The 16,994-nt window shown below is 39.3% G+C and overlaps 2 protein-coding genes across 7 annotated transcripts in view; one reads left to right on the top strand and one right to left on the bottom strand.

The window, feature by feature from the left end:
* Positions 1–16,994, top strand: part of Sumf1 (sulfatase modifying factor 1) — a 318,026-nt gene that overhangs the window by 79,033 nt on the left and 221,999 nt on the right. For 3 of the 4 annotated variants that reach the window (XR_012436361.1, XM_074044282.1, XM_074044280.1), the window contains one exon: positions 24–6,961. The exons of the other annotated variant lie outside the window; for it this stretch is intronic. Coding sequence is in view for 2 of the 3 variants with exons in the window: in XM_074044282.1 (XP_073900383.1) it covers positions 24–140 (117 nt within the window). In the remaining variant the exon portion in view is untranslated. Of the gene's footprint in view, positions 1–23; positions 6,962–16,994 lie in introns of those variants that run through there. 4 annotated transcript variants of the gene reach the window in all.
* Positions 6,948–16,853, bottom strand: LOC109696831 (histone-lysine N-methyltransferase SETMAR). Of its 3 annotated transcripts, XM_020180070.2 has the most exons (3): positions 16,671–16,826; positions 7,554–8,327; positions 6,948–7,518 (listed from the first exon to the last, which is right to left on the bottom strand). In XM_020180070.2, exons 1-3 carry the CDS (start codon positions 16,824–16,826, stop codon positions 7,354–7,356), a joined length of 1,095 nt encoding a protein of 364 aa, XP_020035659.1. In that variant the 3' UTR covers positions 6,948–7,353. The 3 variants fall into 3 exon arrangements, with proteins under 3 accessions (XP_020035659.1, XP_073900387.1, XP_020035657.1); XM_074044286.1 differs by having other exon boundaries at positions 6,948–8,327; positions 16,713–16,853; XM_020180068.2 differs by having other exon boundaries at positions 6,948–8,327.

The following is a 16,994-nucleotide window of genomic DNA, read 5'->3' as shown; positions in this document are numbered from 1 at the left end:
CTCACACCAACATCTCTTTCTAGGGACAGTCTACATCCAGTGGCTGGTTGATGCAAGAATATGAAGGTCCCTGGATGGCTACAATGTGGATCAACCTTGAAAGGTCACCTCAGCTTCAGAGCTCCTTGTGGGTTGGCTGAGGATCCGTTGAGATTTCATGGCAACCCAACTTTACCTTTGCCCAGTCTTGCTCCTTTCTTTCCATTCCACTGATGTTCATCATAGTACACTGTACTGCTCTTCTTGTGTTCCAGTCTTCTCGGAGTTGGCCTCCTAGAGAACCCAATCACAGAACTTCACAGAGGAAATGAGATTTGAATTGAGAGTAAAGAGAAATTGAAAAGGAGTCAATAAGCAGCAAAAAGAAGAGTAGAGGGATTGAAGATGGGAGTGTCCCAAGGGAGGAAATACATCATGCATGAAACTTCCCCTAATGTTTGTTTAGGACTGGGAGAGCTACTCAGAAGGGCTACATTATAAAATGAGACAGGAGGGGGATGTTTTTGAAAAGGTAGACTGTGGACATTTAGGGACCTTAGTAAGGAATTTGGTCTTTATCCTAAAGATAATGGCAGGCTTATCACACTCACCTTTAATAGTTTGTTCACTCAACAGTATCCATGAAGTGCTGGAGAGATTCCAGAGCAAAACCAGACCTGGTCCCAGACCTCAAAGAGCTTATGGCCTAACAGAGGAACTAGACATAAATCAAACACACATATGCCAAATTTGCATGCACAACCACTCCATTAGAGGGGTTCAAGACTGCTACAACATGTCTCAGTACACAGACCCCCTTACTTCATTTTTCAAAGGTTTTCCTCTTAAGCGATATTAAGTGTTTCAGGACTGAAGATTGCTTTTTGTCCTTATTTCTCCAGGACGTAGCAGAGTAGGTGTTCAGAAACATTTGTTGGATAAATTATGAGGTCAGAGACCCAACTTCACATGGCCTAGCCCATATTAGATACTTAAACTTTTGTAAACTAATTGAGTGAATAACAGAATATTTAGTTGACAAGGTGGTTCAACCATAACTACTTATCAAGTGCTGACCTTTGCAAAGAAAAATAAGAACAAGGTGTCATGTTGTTCATAAAGCTATAATGACTTCATTTTAAGAACTGAGAGATTTTAAGAGATCATGTGTTGACCTTCCCTGTGTAAATAAATATTGGCTTTTAAAAAAATATTCATATGGGGCCAAAAAAGTCAACGATTTAGCCCTAATATTTATTCATCTTGAACTAATCAAAAATTTGACAACAATTTTGGCAAAGCAAGTTAGGATTGCGGGTGATTTGGTGTCTGGTGAAGATCAAGGATTGGGCTTGATTTCTTCCCTTGAGAAAGTTGAGGATCTGTATGATTGGGAAGAGGAATGTTGGTTAATGAGTACAAACACTTAAAAAAAACCAATGAAAATAAATGCAAATAGAAGATACTCAATTATGTACAAATGTAGGAAAGGAAAAATATATTTTAGCCTTGTTTGGCACTTTTCTCTGTTCATCTACTGTGCCCAAATGCTTTGAGATAGTGGCATGTTAGAAAAGGTAGATGGAAGTGGTCAAGGGATGGAGGGAAGGTGGAGTGTGGAATGTGGAATGTCAGAGCATGGTAAGCAGAGATCATGGGACACGTGGAGTGGGAATAAGTAATATCAGTGCTTTGTAATTGGTTGTCCTTGTAAATTTAGGAAGCATTGAATGTGCCTGGACCAGAGGACTATCAAAAGTTATCAAAAATGGCACAGAGAAGGGATGACAAGTAGTCATTTGTTTTTTTCCTAGTTTAGCTGTGGGGTGTGGCAGTGAGGGCAAGACTGGGCAGGTAACTGAAGAAGATGATGACAAGGGGACATCAGGTTGATAGAAGTGATGGACAGCTGATTGGTTGCAAAAAGAGAAACAGGAGAAGGGAGGCAAGCAAGGTAGGAAGAAGTGATAGGAGATAGAATGTGACTCCCTTGTTATTTTAGCTCTGTATTAGCCATGTAAGCAAGAAGCATAAGAGATGGAGTGTGAAAAATTCCAGCAATGTTCAGACATCTGGATGAAGACAGTGCAGAGTGTTCCTCAAAGAAGGCAAGGGTGAGTACAGTGTAAAGTAACCTGCCCCCTCCTCAAACATGCTTTAGTGTCCTCTAAAGGCAGAGTTACGCAACCTGCTCCTTTATGCTTCTCCCAGAAGGGAACACCATAATCAAAGGTAAGGGTTAGAGAGAGCTTAGCTTTTCAAGGTGGACCTCAGAGAAACGAAGGAAAAACAATGAGAGAGAGGGGATTTGGAGAGGTCATGTTTAGAAGTTTGGTCATCACCTTAAAAGTGATGGGGTGGTCATTGAAGGTTTAGAGGTGGACAGTGCATTGTGAGGAAGGGATGGGAGGGTGGAAAAGCTGGAGGCTGAGAGTTTGAGGCAGGAAGAAGTGATGAAAGTGTGGAATAAAATGGTAAGTGGGGTAAAAAGTAGCTTCTGTGAGTTAATTTTATACTCATGACTTGAGTTCTGTAGTAGTCTTAACTGGGAAGTGAGTTCCTTCTCCCATATAAGCATCAAGGCACACACAGCTTGTGGGAGAGCCACAGGCAATATATGGAAGCATTTAAAAGTTATAAATCAAGTTATTTTCCTGCTTTGATGAAAGTAGTTACATAATCACAAGAATGAAAACCATGTATAAAGCTATGGTTTCATGTGACTGAAAGTTGGCAAAAATATTAAGTGTGTCTAAATTTAATTATCTTTGCTTATGCCTGCTTATGCACTGAGTGGGTGATGTTTCGATGGGCAATAAAATAATGATCTAATGATTCATAAATTATTATGTATTTGTTTTCCTTGTCCTTCAGTAAAATCATAAACTGTGTTATAAATAAGAATTTCACATAGTTATTCTGTTAACAATGATACCAAATGAGATATCTTTTTTGAGCCAGGATAGGTCTTTGATAGTTTTTTAAAAAATCATTTTCAATTTGAGAAAGCTTCGCTCTGCTGAGACTGAGTTGCGAACCTACCATGATATATATATATATATATTTTGGGGTTTGGACTCAGGGCCTTATGATTGCTAGGAGGTACTCTGCCCCTTGAGCCACTCTAACAGACCTGTTTTGTGTTGGTATGTTTTAGAGATAGGGTCTCATGAACTATTTGCTGGGGCTGGCTATAAACTGCGGTCCTTCTGATCTCTGCCTCCTGAGTAGGTAGAATTACAGGTGTGAGCCACTGGCACCTGGCTCACATCATGACATTTATATACTATGCCAAAACATTGTAATGAGGCCACATATGCCAAATTACTATTAATGTAGAAAACAAAAATATTTTGAATTTATCATATAAACTACCTATGGCTTTACTATCATTTTTACCATCTCTGAAATCCATACAATAATGAAAAGAACCAGTATCAGACTTTTAGATACCACATAAACAAATGTAAAAGTAATATAAATTGTTTAATATTGCAAAATATTTCTGAGTCTCCATGTGCAACTGTCACGAACACCTCTGGAACTACAAACTGGAATAGGAAGAGAAGTGAGAAAATCGACACCCTACAATATGAGGCAACTATATGTTGTTATTCAAGAATTGATTCCTTCATGCTGAGAGGAAGGATCTGGCAAGTTAATGAACTTGTCTCTTTTCTTACCAAACCAAGCACTTCTGGTGCTCAAGTTCTCCTTGCACCCCAAAGCAGTGTCTATCTCTGGTAGAGGTAATGTCCAACCCATAAACACCACATAGCACCTGGAACAGTCATGTTTTGTTTTGTAGAAAAGGGGAGAAGCATCTTCCTGGATGTAAAGAGTGTTATTCCTGAATCATAAATTCACAGTCATAGGCTATCAGTTTTGAAGTGAGAGGTACTTAATGTGGGTTGTCACCTTCCTCCTTCATCTTCTCCTTCTCTTCCCTTATATCAGCTTTATAGAGATAGAATTCATAAACATAAAATTCACCCTTGTATTGTCACAAGTTGTACAACCATCACCACTAATTCTAGAATGTCACCATCCCTGAAAGATACTAATGTACCCATTAGCAATTAGCAGTCACTCTGTATGTTCTCTCCCATCCCTGGCACTGAGCAACTGGTAATCTGCATTGTACCTCTATGGAACTACCAATGTTTCAGTAATTTATTTCTTTTTATGATTAAATAATAGTCTTCTGTATGGATGCCATGTTTTCTTTATTCATCAGTTACTGGCCATTTGGGTTGTGTCCTTTTTTTTCCCTTATGAATAATGCTGTTATAAGGGTTTATGCATTTTTTTTTTGGTGGGGCTAGGGTTTGAACTCAGAGCTTCAGTGCTAGCAAAGCAGGTATTGTAACATTTGAGCCATATCTCTGGTCCATTTTGCTCTGGTTATTTTGGAGATGGAGGTCTCATGAACTACTTGCCTGGGCTGGCCTCAAACCTCAATCTCAGCCTCCCAATTAGCTAGGATTATAAGGTGAGACTCCAGAACCCAGGTAAAACTTTTTTTTTAGCGGGGGGGTGGGGGGTGGTTTGAACTGCAGTTTGAGGTCAGGACCTTGTGCTTGCTAGGCAGGCACTCTAGCACTGGAGCACTAGTTTGTGCGTAATTTTTTGTGGACATGTTTTGAATTTTCTTGGATGTATACCTTCTTATGTGTGGTACCTATATTTTCAGAAACTGCTAAACTATTTCACAAAATAGTTGCATAGTTTTGCAAGCCCACCAACAATACATGAGATTCTGATTTTCTCTACGTCCTTGTCAGCACCTCTAATTGTCGTTTTGATTACAACTGTTCTAGTGTGTGTGAAGCGGTATTTGATTTGCATCGCTCTAAAACCACTGATGTGAAGCATCTTTTTGTGTACTGTTTGTATATCTTCTTTGGAGAAATAGTTCAAATCTTTTGCATATTTTCTTTTAGAGCAGACTTTTACAGAACATTTTTCAGACTTACTGGAAAACAGAGACGATAGTTTTGAGTTTGCATATACCCATACCCAGTTTCCATGTTATTAACATTAACCATGGCTCATTTACGTTACATTTCATCTTAGCATGCTGCATCTGTTACAGTGAGTGAACCAACATTGACACATCTTTGTTAACCAAAGTCCATAGTTGAGGCCTGGTTTTCTCTTACCATATTTTGCCTTAGGGTCCCATCCAGGATACTGTATTACATTTAGTTATAGTCTTCATTGGCTCCTCTTAGCTGTGGTAGCTTCTCAGACTTTCCTTGTTTTTGATGACTTTGACCCTTCTGAAGAATAATGGTCAAAAATTTTAGCCAGGCATGGTGGTACATGCCTGTAATCCCAGCACTGGGGAGGCTGAGGCAGGAGGTTTGAGAATTTGAGACAAGTGTGGGCCTCTAGAAACAGAACAAAATCCTCATAGGGTGCCTTTCTATTTGAATTATTCTTGGTGTCATGGATCTTAGGGAGGAAGACCACAGAAGTGCTATCCTTATCAAATCATATTGGTTATAAATATTTTATATTATTTATCATTATAGTTAAGCAGATGTAATTTTTTAATGTTTTCTCTTAAAATTATGAGTGACAGCATTCTTTAGACTATGGCAATAAAACAAATGCAGTTAACTTAGTATTTAGAAGACTTGGAATGAAGACTTTGAATTTGACCTGAGGAATATGATTTCCAGGACTACATGCTACGTAAGAATAACTAGTGCATAAGGACAAAAAAAAATCGAACAGTCTCTATTTAGTCAGTTCTCTCTCTGCAGAGGCACCATGATACTGGGTGCTGCTGTGTCTGTCTCTGAACAGAAGACTGTCCTTTGTAAATATTCCTGAATCACTGATGGTGATATTCAATAGACAAGGGTGAAAGGGATTTAATTTGTTTTAGCTGTTCTTCTCATTAAACGCATCTAACAAAATGGTCTGCTTGGTCTATAAATGAAATATGATATCTGTTATATCCACAGAACCAGTGAACCACGTTTCCATTGGGCCATTTCCTTATTGCTTCCTCAGTAGCTCAGTTATTAGAACTTGTGAGAGTAAAATAATCTTGGAATAAGGGAAACAAGCTGACTCACAAAAAGTAAGATGGACACAGAGAAATCAAAGTAACAGAGGAAGGTTGGCAGGGACAAATTATTATTTCAGAGAAAAAATTGACATTGTACATTTGTAGATTGGGGCATTTTATGCACACTCAACTATCTTTTTTCATAGGGAATCATTCACAATAGTGTTACATGAACATATAAACCTAACATACTAAAAAAAATCAGTTGTATCAAGAGATAACTCACATACCACAGATTTCACTTATTTTAGTGGACAGCTAACATGCTACTACACAGAAATTGGTGCTATACGTAATATGGTTCTCTTGTAAAGTACAGGGGCCTCCTAGTGGTAGGTTTTAAATGTACTACAGAAGACATTATATATGAAATAATATTGCAGGAACTCAAATAATTATCTCTTAAAATGTCTAATCATTTAGATGTAGTTACTAGGTACATATTTTTAAAACGTTTGTGTGTATGTGGTGCTGGGAGTTGAATCCAGGCCTTGTGCATGCTACTTAAGTACTCAGTCACTGAACTACATCCCCTGCCAGTGGAAACTATATTTATGCACTATCCTTGTTTTAAGGAGGGCAGTTAAAGGTCTTTGTTCCTCCAGAAGTTTAAACGGGACTATAAAATCCCCATCTCCTGTGTTGTTGGCAGTTATTAATAAAATGAAAATGTGAGTCTTGAATTGAAGCATAGCTTCACAAGCTCTGCAGTACAACCAAGTATATAGTGGTATGTTTTCTGACTTTTGGTTATAAATGGAAGTCATTCTTATTATATTTTTCATTATTGGTGATTGTTAGAGTTTTAGCAGGTGATAATTAGTCATGCCCTTTTCCTTAATCTATGTTTAGAAACAAATGAGAAATAAGATGCAGGACCCAGACAGACAGAAAAAAAATCAGCTTTATTACTGATAAAATTGGTTGGAAAGCAGGGGCTGAGCTATGCAGCCCCAAGGGTTTTCTTGAATCATGATCAGGTCTGGTAGAAGTGTATATAATAGTGGTTGAGACAAGGGAGAGACTTTCTCACCTGAAAGTTCAGAGGTGTCGGATCAGGACCAGCAGCATTTCCTGTGATACCAGACACCCACACTCCTCTCGCTGTGTATGACCCTTGCCCAGGGTCATCTTGGAGTCTAGGATGGCTGGTCTCTCATGTGTACATTACAACTTAGAAGAAGAAATAGAAGAGCAAGATACTTAAGGATATACCATTCTTGCTTATATTCCATTAGTTAGAACATTATCACTTAACCATATCTAAGAAGGAAAGAAAGTATTCTGGGTAGTCACGTACCCAGGTAAAAATGGGAATTCTCCTTACAGGGAGGGGCAAGCTGCTTACCACAGAGACACTGACCTTCCTTGAGGGTAAGTGGTTTGCAGGAGGGGAACACAGAAGCAGGTGAGCCACACTTGCATGGGTCTTCTGAGTCCTGCCTACTGAGAGAAGCAGTGGGTGGGAATTTCCTTCCTAATTCATGTCTGGCTTTTCTAAGGGACAGTACAGAGAACTGTCATAGGGAAGGAAAGCAGTACATGATTTGGCACCACAGTAACAAGGTTTTCTTAGTTTCCCATTATCTAACCTTTCTTTGTCTTCAGTGTCCATTAGGTTAAGAAATCTTCCTGAATAGTCATAAGAGAGTTCCTCTCCTGGCAAAATGTCTTTGGCGGCAAAAAGTGCCAGCTTAGGAACCATGGAGTCAATTCGGACAGGAATCATCAGTAGGTTTGGCTCACAAGAGTGATTAAGGAATCTTCCAACATTTCCTACATAGGTAGGGTCAACAAATGTTTCCATTACCTGCCCATTATAAACATGCTCCCGGAGAGCTATGATGTAATTTGAGTCATATGTTGTTTGTAAGTTTATTCTTCTCTGTACTTCAGAGAATCCTAAAACCTCCCCAGCATATTCACAGACATATCGTCCTTTCGGTATAAATTCCAAGGTACGAAGTCCCCAGCCTTTTTTATCTGTCTGGAACACCTGGAGGTGGAACTGCAGACCTTTCTGAACAACTCTGTTTCTACAGTGGTCACTGCACTGGCATAGGACATTGCATTCGAAAACAGGCTTGGCATACTTTGCTTCTAATCCTGTATCTCTAAGGCACATGTTGTCATCATAGTTCTCATCATGGCGGACACAGGAACAAGTGCCAGGGAAGCAGGGAGTTTTGACACAGATGCATCCAGGAAAGGTTATTTGAGTGGGATCAATGTCTGCTCCAGGACCAAGAACGAGATCAGGAGTATACTGGAAAAAATATAAATACTTAAGTTAGCATGCCATGTCATGTGTTTTGTGTGCATGTGTGTGTGTGTGTGTATGTGTGTGTATACAGTGTATGTGCAGCCTGGAAACTTCCTAATTCTAACTTATATAACAACAGGACAAAATAAATTTGGCAAAGTACGGTGTACTGAAATATTACTCCAAAAGATCTATTTCCAATTAAAAAATACTAATTTTTCTATTTAGAATTTTGTGGTTTCATTTAAGAATAAAGGTAACAACAGGGAAAACATTTTTATTTATTATGAGAAATTGAAGGGTTTTTGTTTTTTTTTTGGTAGGACTGGGGTTTGAACTCAGGGCTTCACACTTGCAAAGCAGGCACTCTACTGCTTCAGTCACACCTCCAGTCCATTTTGCTGTGGTTATTTTGGAGATGGGGCCTCCAGAACTATTTGCCAGGGCTGGCCTCAATCTGCAATGCTCCCGACCTCAACCTCCAAAGCTCCCGACCTCAACCTCCAAGGTAGCTAGAATTACAGGATGAGTCATCAGCTTCTGGATGAAATAGAAATATTTGGAACTCATTTTGTTTCCCCCTTAGATGTGATGTCAGGAAAATCAGTGCTGAATTTAATATTTGTATATACTTCAGTGTTTTATCCTTAGTTTTTGGTATTTTTTACCTTTATCTGATAGTGTAATACATATATGTATTTTTATTGTGAGTTACTTCAGGGCCTTTCTGGGGATAAGAAAGGCATAAATGCTAAATAACTAAATTACAGCTATAACTCTAAAAGTGGTATTTGTTAAACAGATATTACTAGATACTTAGATGTATTATATACATGTAAGAAATTCTGTTCTTATTAAATGAAAAAGTGATAATATAAAGTATTTATTGGTCTTTTAAATGTACATGTATTTTCAAAACATTACACTTATAAAGTGTTAAGGAGAAAGAAGAAAACCCTGTCTAAAACCTCTATGTGAAACCAGGTATCTGTTTACTTCCTCACTGTCATCATGAGGCATCTCTCAGTCCCTGAAGATCAAAGTATCTCTCAGGAGCCAGCATATTTCTTTATGTATAATAAGTGTCTTGCTGCTCAGGATGGCCTCAAACCTGAGTCAATGTCTACAGTGCTGGGATTATAAGTATGTACCACCATGCCCAGCTGTATAGAATAATTTTTGCTTACGTGGAACTTAAAATGTTAAATTTTTCCCAACCTTTGTCCAAAAAGAGGTGAGATAAATCAATAGGTCAGAAGAGTGTGTTATCATTTAGATAAATGTCCCCCAAAGGCCCATTTTTTTTTTTTTTGGTTCTGGAGTTTGAACTCAGGGCCTTACTTCTCATACTGGCTAGGTAAGTGCCACTTCAGCTGTGCCCCTAGCCCTAATGCCCATATTTTAAAGGCTTGTTTCCCAGCCTACGGCACTGTTGAGAGGTGGTGGAACATTTAAGAGGTGGGGCCTAGTGGGAGGAAGTCTGGTCATTGAAAGCATGGCCTCAAAGGGGACACTGGGCCCCTTCTCCTGTCTCTTTTTCCCTCTCAGCTGCCATGGGCTGAGCAGCTTCTCCTTTACATGCTTCTGCCATGATGTTCTGCCTTAGCACAGGCCCAAAAGTAATGGAGCCAACCAATGGTGGATCAAAACCTCCAAAACCTAAGCCAAAATAAACCTTTCCACTTTTTGAGTTAATTACCTCAAGTATTTTGTTACAATAACACAAATCTGACTAACTCAGTTGAAAGAGGAAATAAGAGCATACCTGTGCAGTAAGCTTAGATATACAAAGTGGGCAACAGAAGCAGACTGGACATTTGACTCCTTCAAAAAGGGGTGTATGATTAGATGAAAGGCGTGTGTTGTCTGTAAGTAATAGTCTATTCAGAAGCAGGACTGACTATTTCCAGTATTGAGACCAGACAGAGATTTCATCAATGTGTCCTTCCAAACAATTCTTTTTAGGAAGCAGTTTCCAGGGTTGACTATTCTGACCCTCAATGAAGGCTGCTGCATGCTGCCCCAGCATAGCTGGGTAACAGCAGTTCTGCCTTGGCCTTTCTTTTAGGGACAGATTTTAGGGTACCTGGAGGAATGTTCACCCGCACATCTCTCAGTCAATCCTCCATTAATGTGTCTCCGTGCCTGGCTTCAGAAAGGCACTGAATAGCTCCATACTCCCTGTGGAGCCTCTGTGGAGCTAGGCAGTTAAGTGCAGAACCCTATACTTTAAAAAAATGCTGAGCTGGGGGAGGACTGACATCTCTGGTGAAAGATGAGGAGGGTGATGAGTGGGAGCACCTGTGAGGACAGACCAACATTCTACTTGGAGATTTGGGGGTGGAGAGAAAAAGCTTCTGTGTTGTTTCTTGCAGCTTTAGCTCAGCAGGGATGTCCTACAGGGATAATGGAAAGCTCAGAACAAGATGCTTCTGTCTATCAAATCCAATCAGTGCTGAATCTACTTCCAGCTTTTTGAAGACTTAATGTTGAAATGCAAATGGTTACCCGAACATTTTAAGAAGTACTTTTAAAATGTAGAGTTTACTATCTCCTTGTGAAACATTTTGTAAGGAATGCTTTTAGACTGATTTTTTTTCTTGAAGGTGTACATATTTTTAATGCAGTACATGAGTCATGAAAGTGATTTTTTTCTACACAGATAACTACTTTTAAAATCAAGTCTGACTTACTGCAGTTTTCAAGAAAGAATATGATTTCTTGCTGAAAAATAGTTTTGTTTACTTTTATGTATAAGTTAAAAAACAGGATTTTTGAGATTTAAAATCTTTTTTGAAAAGATATTTTTAAAAACATTTTATTTTAAAAGATTACAAAGTGATACAAATTTTTAAGGGCTGGAGATACAGTCAATGGTAGAGTGATTGCCTAGCATGTTCAGGGACCTGCTTTAATCCCTAGTATTGCCCCCCTCCAAAAAAAGTGATATATTAAAAAATTCTGCAATTAAACTTGAGATGGACAATCTACTCTCCTTTAGAAATTTATGTTACAAATGGTAGCTAATGCCACATGAGCTGCAAATATCTATGAAAGGACAATACAGACTTGTAGGTAAATTTCTTGTTAAACAAGAATAATTTTTTGATGGATGTAATCATTGACCCTGCTACCAGTGATCACACCAAATCATTTTATCTTAGTGTGCTTCCATTTTCCCCTCTAGAAAAGGTCGGTGAAATACCATGCAAGAAAAATATTTTATCTGATTTTAAAAATGTTCTCCAAAATAATCTTTTGAACACCTTATCTAGTTTAGCATGATTATGCAATTATCCATCTTCTGATATTTAACTATACATCAAAAATCTATTCTTTTTAGAAATAATCTGTGGCCATTGACCTGACAGTCTATTAAGATATTTATATTCTAGGTAAAGTGTTAAACTTTGAGTATGTGAAAGCTAGTAGAAAGTGTGTTACAAATTGGGAGGCAGCTGACCTGATCTTAAATTTAAATACATCCAATTTGTAACACTTCTGTACCATGCTTCCTGTTACAACATTGTGGATCAAACTGATCCAAAAAGGTTGTTACCCTGGAGACTGTTTGGGCCTACCATTAGCCAAGGAGAAATCAAAGCTTGGGTATGTAGTCATAGCTGACATATGTTCCCAGCATCCATTCCTTTAATTTTGATAAAAGCACCCCAGCTTTTCTTAAGAGAACCCCTCTTCAGACATGTCTTAGTGGGCAGAGATCTAGGCCTGGCTGAACATCACTAGCTCTGTTCATTGGTGTTTGTTTGTGGATGAACACATGATCTATGCAGAACAATGAAACAGAATTCTGGGACTTCTGCTGAAACAATTAGAAAAGCAGCATTCTCTCTCCACTGAGTTGCTAATGTGTAGACTGTTCACCTGACAGTTTCAAGTTTATAGATAAGACCAACTGAATGTGTAGCCAATCACAGGAAGAGGAGTAGGAGTACAAAGGGAAATGTGGTGGCAGGAAATATCTGATGACACTGTTAAGAGTTCTTGGATCTAGGCACGCCTACAGTGTTGGACTGTTCTGTTATGTAAGGCAACCCCTTCCCTCTTTTGCTTGAACCAGTTTGTTATGTTTATGTTTCTTGTAAACAAATGAGTCCTGACTGATATAATAGGGTGAAAGCTGAGAACAGTTCTAGGAAGTGACTGGAAAACTTAGTCAAAGATGTAAATGGTCAAAGAGCAATGAGTCTTCTAAGTGGGAGGCGAGACTGGAGCAAAGTGTGCAGGAGGCCAGAGAGAAAAACTGGTGACCTTGGCCAGGAACACTTGGTCAAGCAGTGGAGGCTTCTCAGTGTAGAGCATGGATTGTTCCAAGGAGGGAGAGACTACAGAGCTAGGCTCTAATTAGCACTGTGACTTTAGGCGAGTGACTTTCTAAGCTTTAGGCTGACAACTGTAAGACAGGGGTAATACTCATACTTGTGGCTGTTTTGAACTTTAAATGAAATAACACTGTACTGAGTACCTGATACCTGATCCTTTTCAAATACGACTTCCCTTAATTCTTCTAGATACTAATTTTAGGTACTATATTTATAACATCCTGTATCTGGCAAATTACTTATTCCCGCTAAACATTTCCTCTATCATTAATCTCATTCATAGGTTGCTGTAAAGGAAAAAAATGAGAGAATCTACATAAAAAAGTTTACTTTCATGGCACACATAAGTGTGCAAAAAAATCTATGTAGGAAAGTGTGGTGAACAAAACAGTTTCTGGAGTTAAACTTCCCAGCTCCCTAGCTGAGCCAGCCCAGACTTCTTTCATTTATCAACAAACCACCTGTTTTATGCATGTGCTAGAATTTGGAACCAGCCAGAAAAACATAAAGGTGGATATTCTTCCTATATACTAAAGCACAGCATTTCTCATGCAAGAGTTTTGAAATAATACAAAACGATGCCCTAGAAACCACATCCTTAAAGCAAAGGGTGGAGATTTCAACATCTTATTTATTTATTTTTTTGACAGAGAACTTAAAAGAAAAGTGTTTTTTTTTTTTAATAAACAATAATTGCCCAAAAAGACAAAGTGGAAACAGGAGACAGAATGTGGAAGAGCAAATATGCCTTCCTTTGCTACTCTTGTCTGCAATAATTCTTCTGAATTAGACCAGCACTTATTGTTAACAGCATGAATTTTGAGATCTGGACATCACAGACTGTAGGGCTAACTGTGTTAAATGAGTAGGTCCTATCTTTTAACAATACGTATCTCAAGGAAAGGTAGTGTCATAAGGTTTGGAAAGTGGTGTAGAGACAAGGATTTGGATCTCATCTACAGTCCTACGCATACAGCAGGCACTCAGGATTACAGCTTTTGATAACTTTCAACTGGAAGTCTGAATTGTTCAAGTGACAGTCTGCATCTAAGCCCCAGAAACAGAAGTTTGACATCATGTAATGTTGTGGGCTTCAAACCTGGGCTTCAATTCTAAATCTCAAAGAAGTGTGCTCTTTCCTTTTTTGGTTGTGTTGAAGCCCCAGCTACAAGAATCTTTGTAGTTGGCCTCTAGCCTCATGAGTTTGTTTTTGCTCCAAGCAGTTATTAGGGAACTGTGAGCCAGATAATTCTCTTCAAGGCCCAGTTGAGATCTTAAAAATAATGTTTGAAGCTGGTTTCAAAAACCTGAGAAATGATTAGCTCTGACTCCTAGCTCAAGAAATCAGCTTATTTTCTACTTGGCTTTTAATACTGATGACATTTTGATGTGCTCATTTCCAGTTTGAGCATTTGAAAGTTCTTTTTTGCCTTTTTACATGGTACAGGAAAGCAAACCAGACACAAAGTTATTTTTACCATGAGTTTTTCATGCTTTAATTCTTACGTGTGCCTATGACTGGGAAGGAAGGGTTTGTAGCAAGCAAGCAAGCAAGCAAGCTGTTTTGACCTTTTGTAAGAGTGGGTTTGTGTTCCCTGAAGACAAGGAAGAAAATTATTTGAAGGTGGCTGGAAGTATAGCTCAGCACACGCAAGGGCCTGGCTTCCATCCCCAACATCAGGGGCAGAAGAGTTTAAGGCCCTAAGGCTTGTCTTTCAAATCAAGCATGTTTTATCTTCTTGGTAATGCTGTAAACTCTTTGAAAACGGATCCTTCCTCCCCACTGCTCTCGCTCTCTCTGTCTCTCTAACGCTAACTCTAGCCAGAGCCGTGCCCATACACAGGTAGCTAGTACATTGTGGGATTGTGTTTCACTCTCCTGATTTTCACTTATGCCATCAACTGTAGGCCTAATGATCACTTACAAGTCTTCCTTTTCTCTCCTTCCTCCCTCTTTTAAAAACAGACAAGCACTTATTTAATTTGAAAACTATAATTAGCATGTCAAGCCACATGATTTTATGAACATTAATGATTAAGATGAGTCTAAAGAAGATACATAAAATTAACTAATTCTTAAATGAGTTAATTTCATATGTAAAGTAAGGTTAGTTAATTTAAAAAATATGCTTGGCCAATAGTTTTGCAGATTGTTCTCAGAGATGGTAAAGAGAAATATGACTCAAGATTTGAAATAGATTTACAGAATTCACTCATATACAAAACAATAGTTTTGTTCAATAGCACAAATACTTAGTTAAATTAATTAAGAGCGCACTCAGTTGTTAACGCTTTGTGGGCAGGGAGTATACAATTCTGCGCATTAGAGTCTCTGTAGCTCAATTTACCACTACGTACATTTAGTTCTCCATAAATATTTGTTGAATTTAAGAATGGACTAGAACAGTGGTATTTTCTTTCAGATTAGATGTGTCTAAGTTAAAAAGAAAAGGCAACCAAGTACTTTCTATGCCCTCTTGTAAGTGCAAGGACAGGAACTGTGTGAATCACCATCTTATCTTCTAGGCCTAGCCTAACACAGTGCCTGGCACATCATTGGCACTCAATTAGTTTTTGAACAAAGAGACACTTAGGAATGTTTTGACCAGGCATTCAGCAGTGTTTGCTCTTGAATAAGCTTTCAGGGACCAGTGTTTCATACGATGCTAGTCACTGGTATCATTAGCCATAAACTGATAATGCAAATACAAACCACTGTTAGCCATAAACCATGGTTTGAGAGAACAGTGACCATTTTTCACATCAATATCTTCCTCTTCTCTGAAAAGTGCTATTGAATTTATCATCTCATTTGATCCTCGACAAAAATCTTTGGAAGTGGGAAGGGCAGACCTAGTTTAATACTGATGATAGATGGGAAAAGGGCTATACATTTTAATATTATTTTCTTAAAAAAATTTTTTTTTCTTTATTATTTTCATTTTGAAAATGAAGAAAGTCAGTGTTTGTGGAATGGCTAGGATGGCTACACCCTGAACCTAGCTCTCCAACACCAAAGTGCAGTGCTCTTTCTATTTCAACATCCTTTGGTCTGCTTTTTATCATCTGTCATTCCTAATTCCTTAGGCAACTTTTTTTTTTTTTTTTTTGGTACTGGGGTTTGAACTCAGGGCCTTCACCTTGAGCCACTCCACCAGCCCTATTTTCGTGAAGGATTTTTCGAGATAGGGTCTCCCAAACTATTTGCCTGGGTTGGCTTCAAACTGAAAGCCTCTCAGTCTCTGCCTCCTGAGGAGCCAGGATTACAGGCGTGAGCACTGGCACTGGCTCTTAGGCAACTTTTAGGCCAAGGTCAGAGGAGTGAGAAAGTTAGAGAAAGGGCCTTGAGATAGTCGTGAATATTTATTTATTGAATTCTTATGGCCAACTAGGAATTGTATTTTACTTGTAATTCTCAAAGCAATTGGGAAGAGAAGTATTATTTACACTGCACACGGAAAGAGTCTAATAGGGCTTTGCAGAAGCTAATTTGTAGTCTCACAGCATGAGGGGGACCCCAGCCAAGTCTGACTCCAGGGACAGTTTTTAAATGTGACACCAGGCTGAGATCCATAAATAGGCCTCACGCCTTATCCTACATATGAGACACCTGCGATCAGAGAAGTAACTGATTTGCACTCGATCCCTCACGGAGCTCTTGACCTGGACTAAAGCCTGGTCCTCAGGGCTCTTTCCAACACACCTCAAGAAAAAAGCCTCTGATTTTTTCATTTCAGGGAAATGCCAATCTACGGACAGAAGAGGGTAAATCCTTAGTATAATTTTACAACAGGTAAACAGAAAAAGACCGAAGCCTGTGCATTTAAGAACTTTGCTCCACGCGCCATTGGATTTAAAAAAGTCCGGAAGACCACCTGCAGGTTCAGACACAGTTTGAGAAATACCACCACCAGGGGGAGCTGCGCGCCTGCCTCTTGCACCCGTTTAGCTCCGCCCCTGGGAGCTGCACGCGGCTCTCTAGGCCACCTAGCCCCGCCCCTACCTGGAAGGGCGCCGGCCACGCCCCCCGGGGCCACACGCTCACAGGCAAGTTCTCCAGGCCGCGCGCTACATCCAGCTGCCCTTTGTGTGCTTCAGGCTCCTCCTCAGGCGCTGTGACCCCGACAGGCCGCTTCTTCTTCACAGCTTCCGCGGACATTTACCCGCCACTCTCTGCTTACTATCCGGACAGGCTTGGGTTTCGCGGAGGATGCTGGGAGTTGTGACTCTTGTGGCCTCACTGCCTCATGGGAGTTGTAGTCTTTTTCTCTGCCTCACAAGAGGCTTTGAGGGCGTCACCTCCCTCAGTTTAAATTTTTTAACATTA

Source organism: Castor canadensis, chromosome 10 (assembly GCF_047511655.1).
Source record: "Castor canadensis chromosome 10, mCasCan1.hap1v2, whole genome shotgun sequence".
NCBI classification, from domain to species: domain Eukaryota; kingdom Metazoa; phylum Chordata; class Mammalia; order Rodentia; family Castoridae; genus Castor; species Castor canadensis.
Note: the sequence above shows the minus strand (reverse complement) of the source record. Positions and strands in the feature narration are given on the sequence as shown.

Excerpts from the sequence above, each read along its gene's own strand:
- LOC109696831 (XM_020180070.2), bottom strand. The coding sequence starts at position 16,826 with ATGTCCGCGGAAGCTGTGAAGAAGAAGCGGCCTGTCGGGGTCACAGCG. Across the intron at positions 8,328-16,670 it reads CGTGGCCGGCGCCCTTCCAG|TATACTCCTGATCTCGTTCT; the intron begins GTAGGGGCGGGG and ends TATTTTTTCCAG. Across the intron at positions 7,519-7,553 it reads TGTACTGTCCCTTAGAAAAG|GCTTCTCTCAGTAGGCAGGA; the intron begins CCAGACATGAAT and ends TTCCCACCCACT.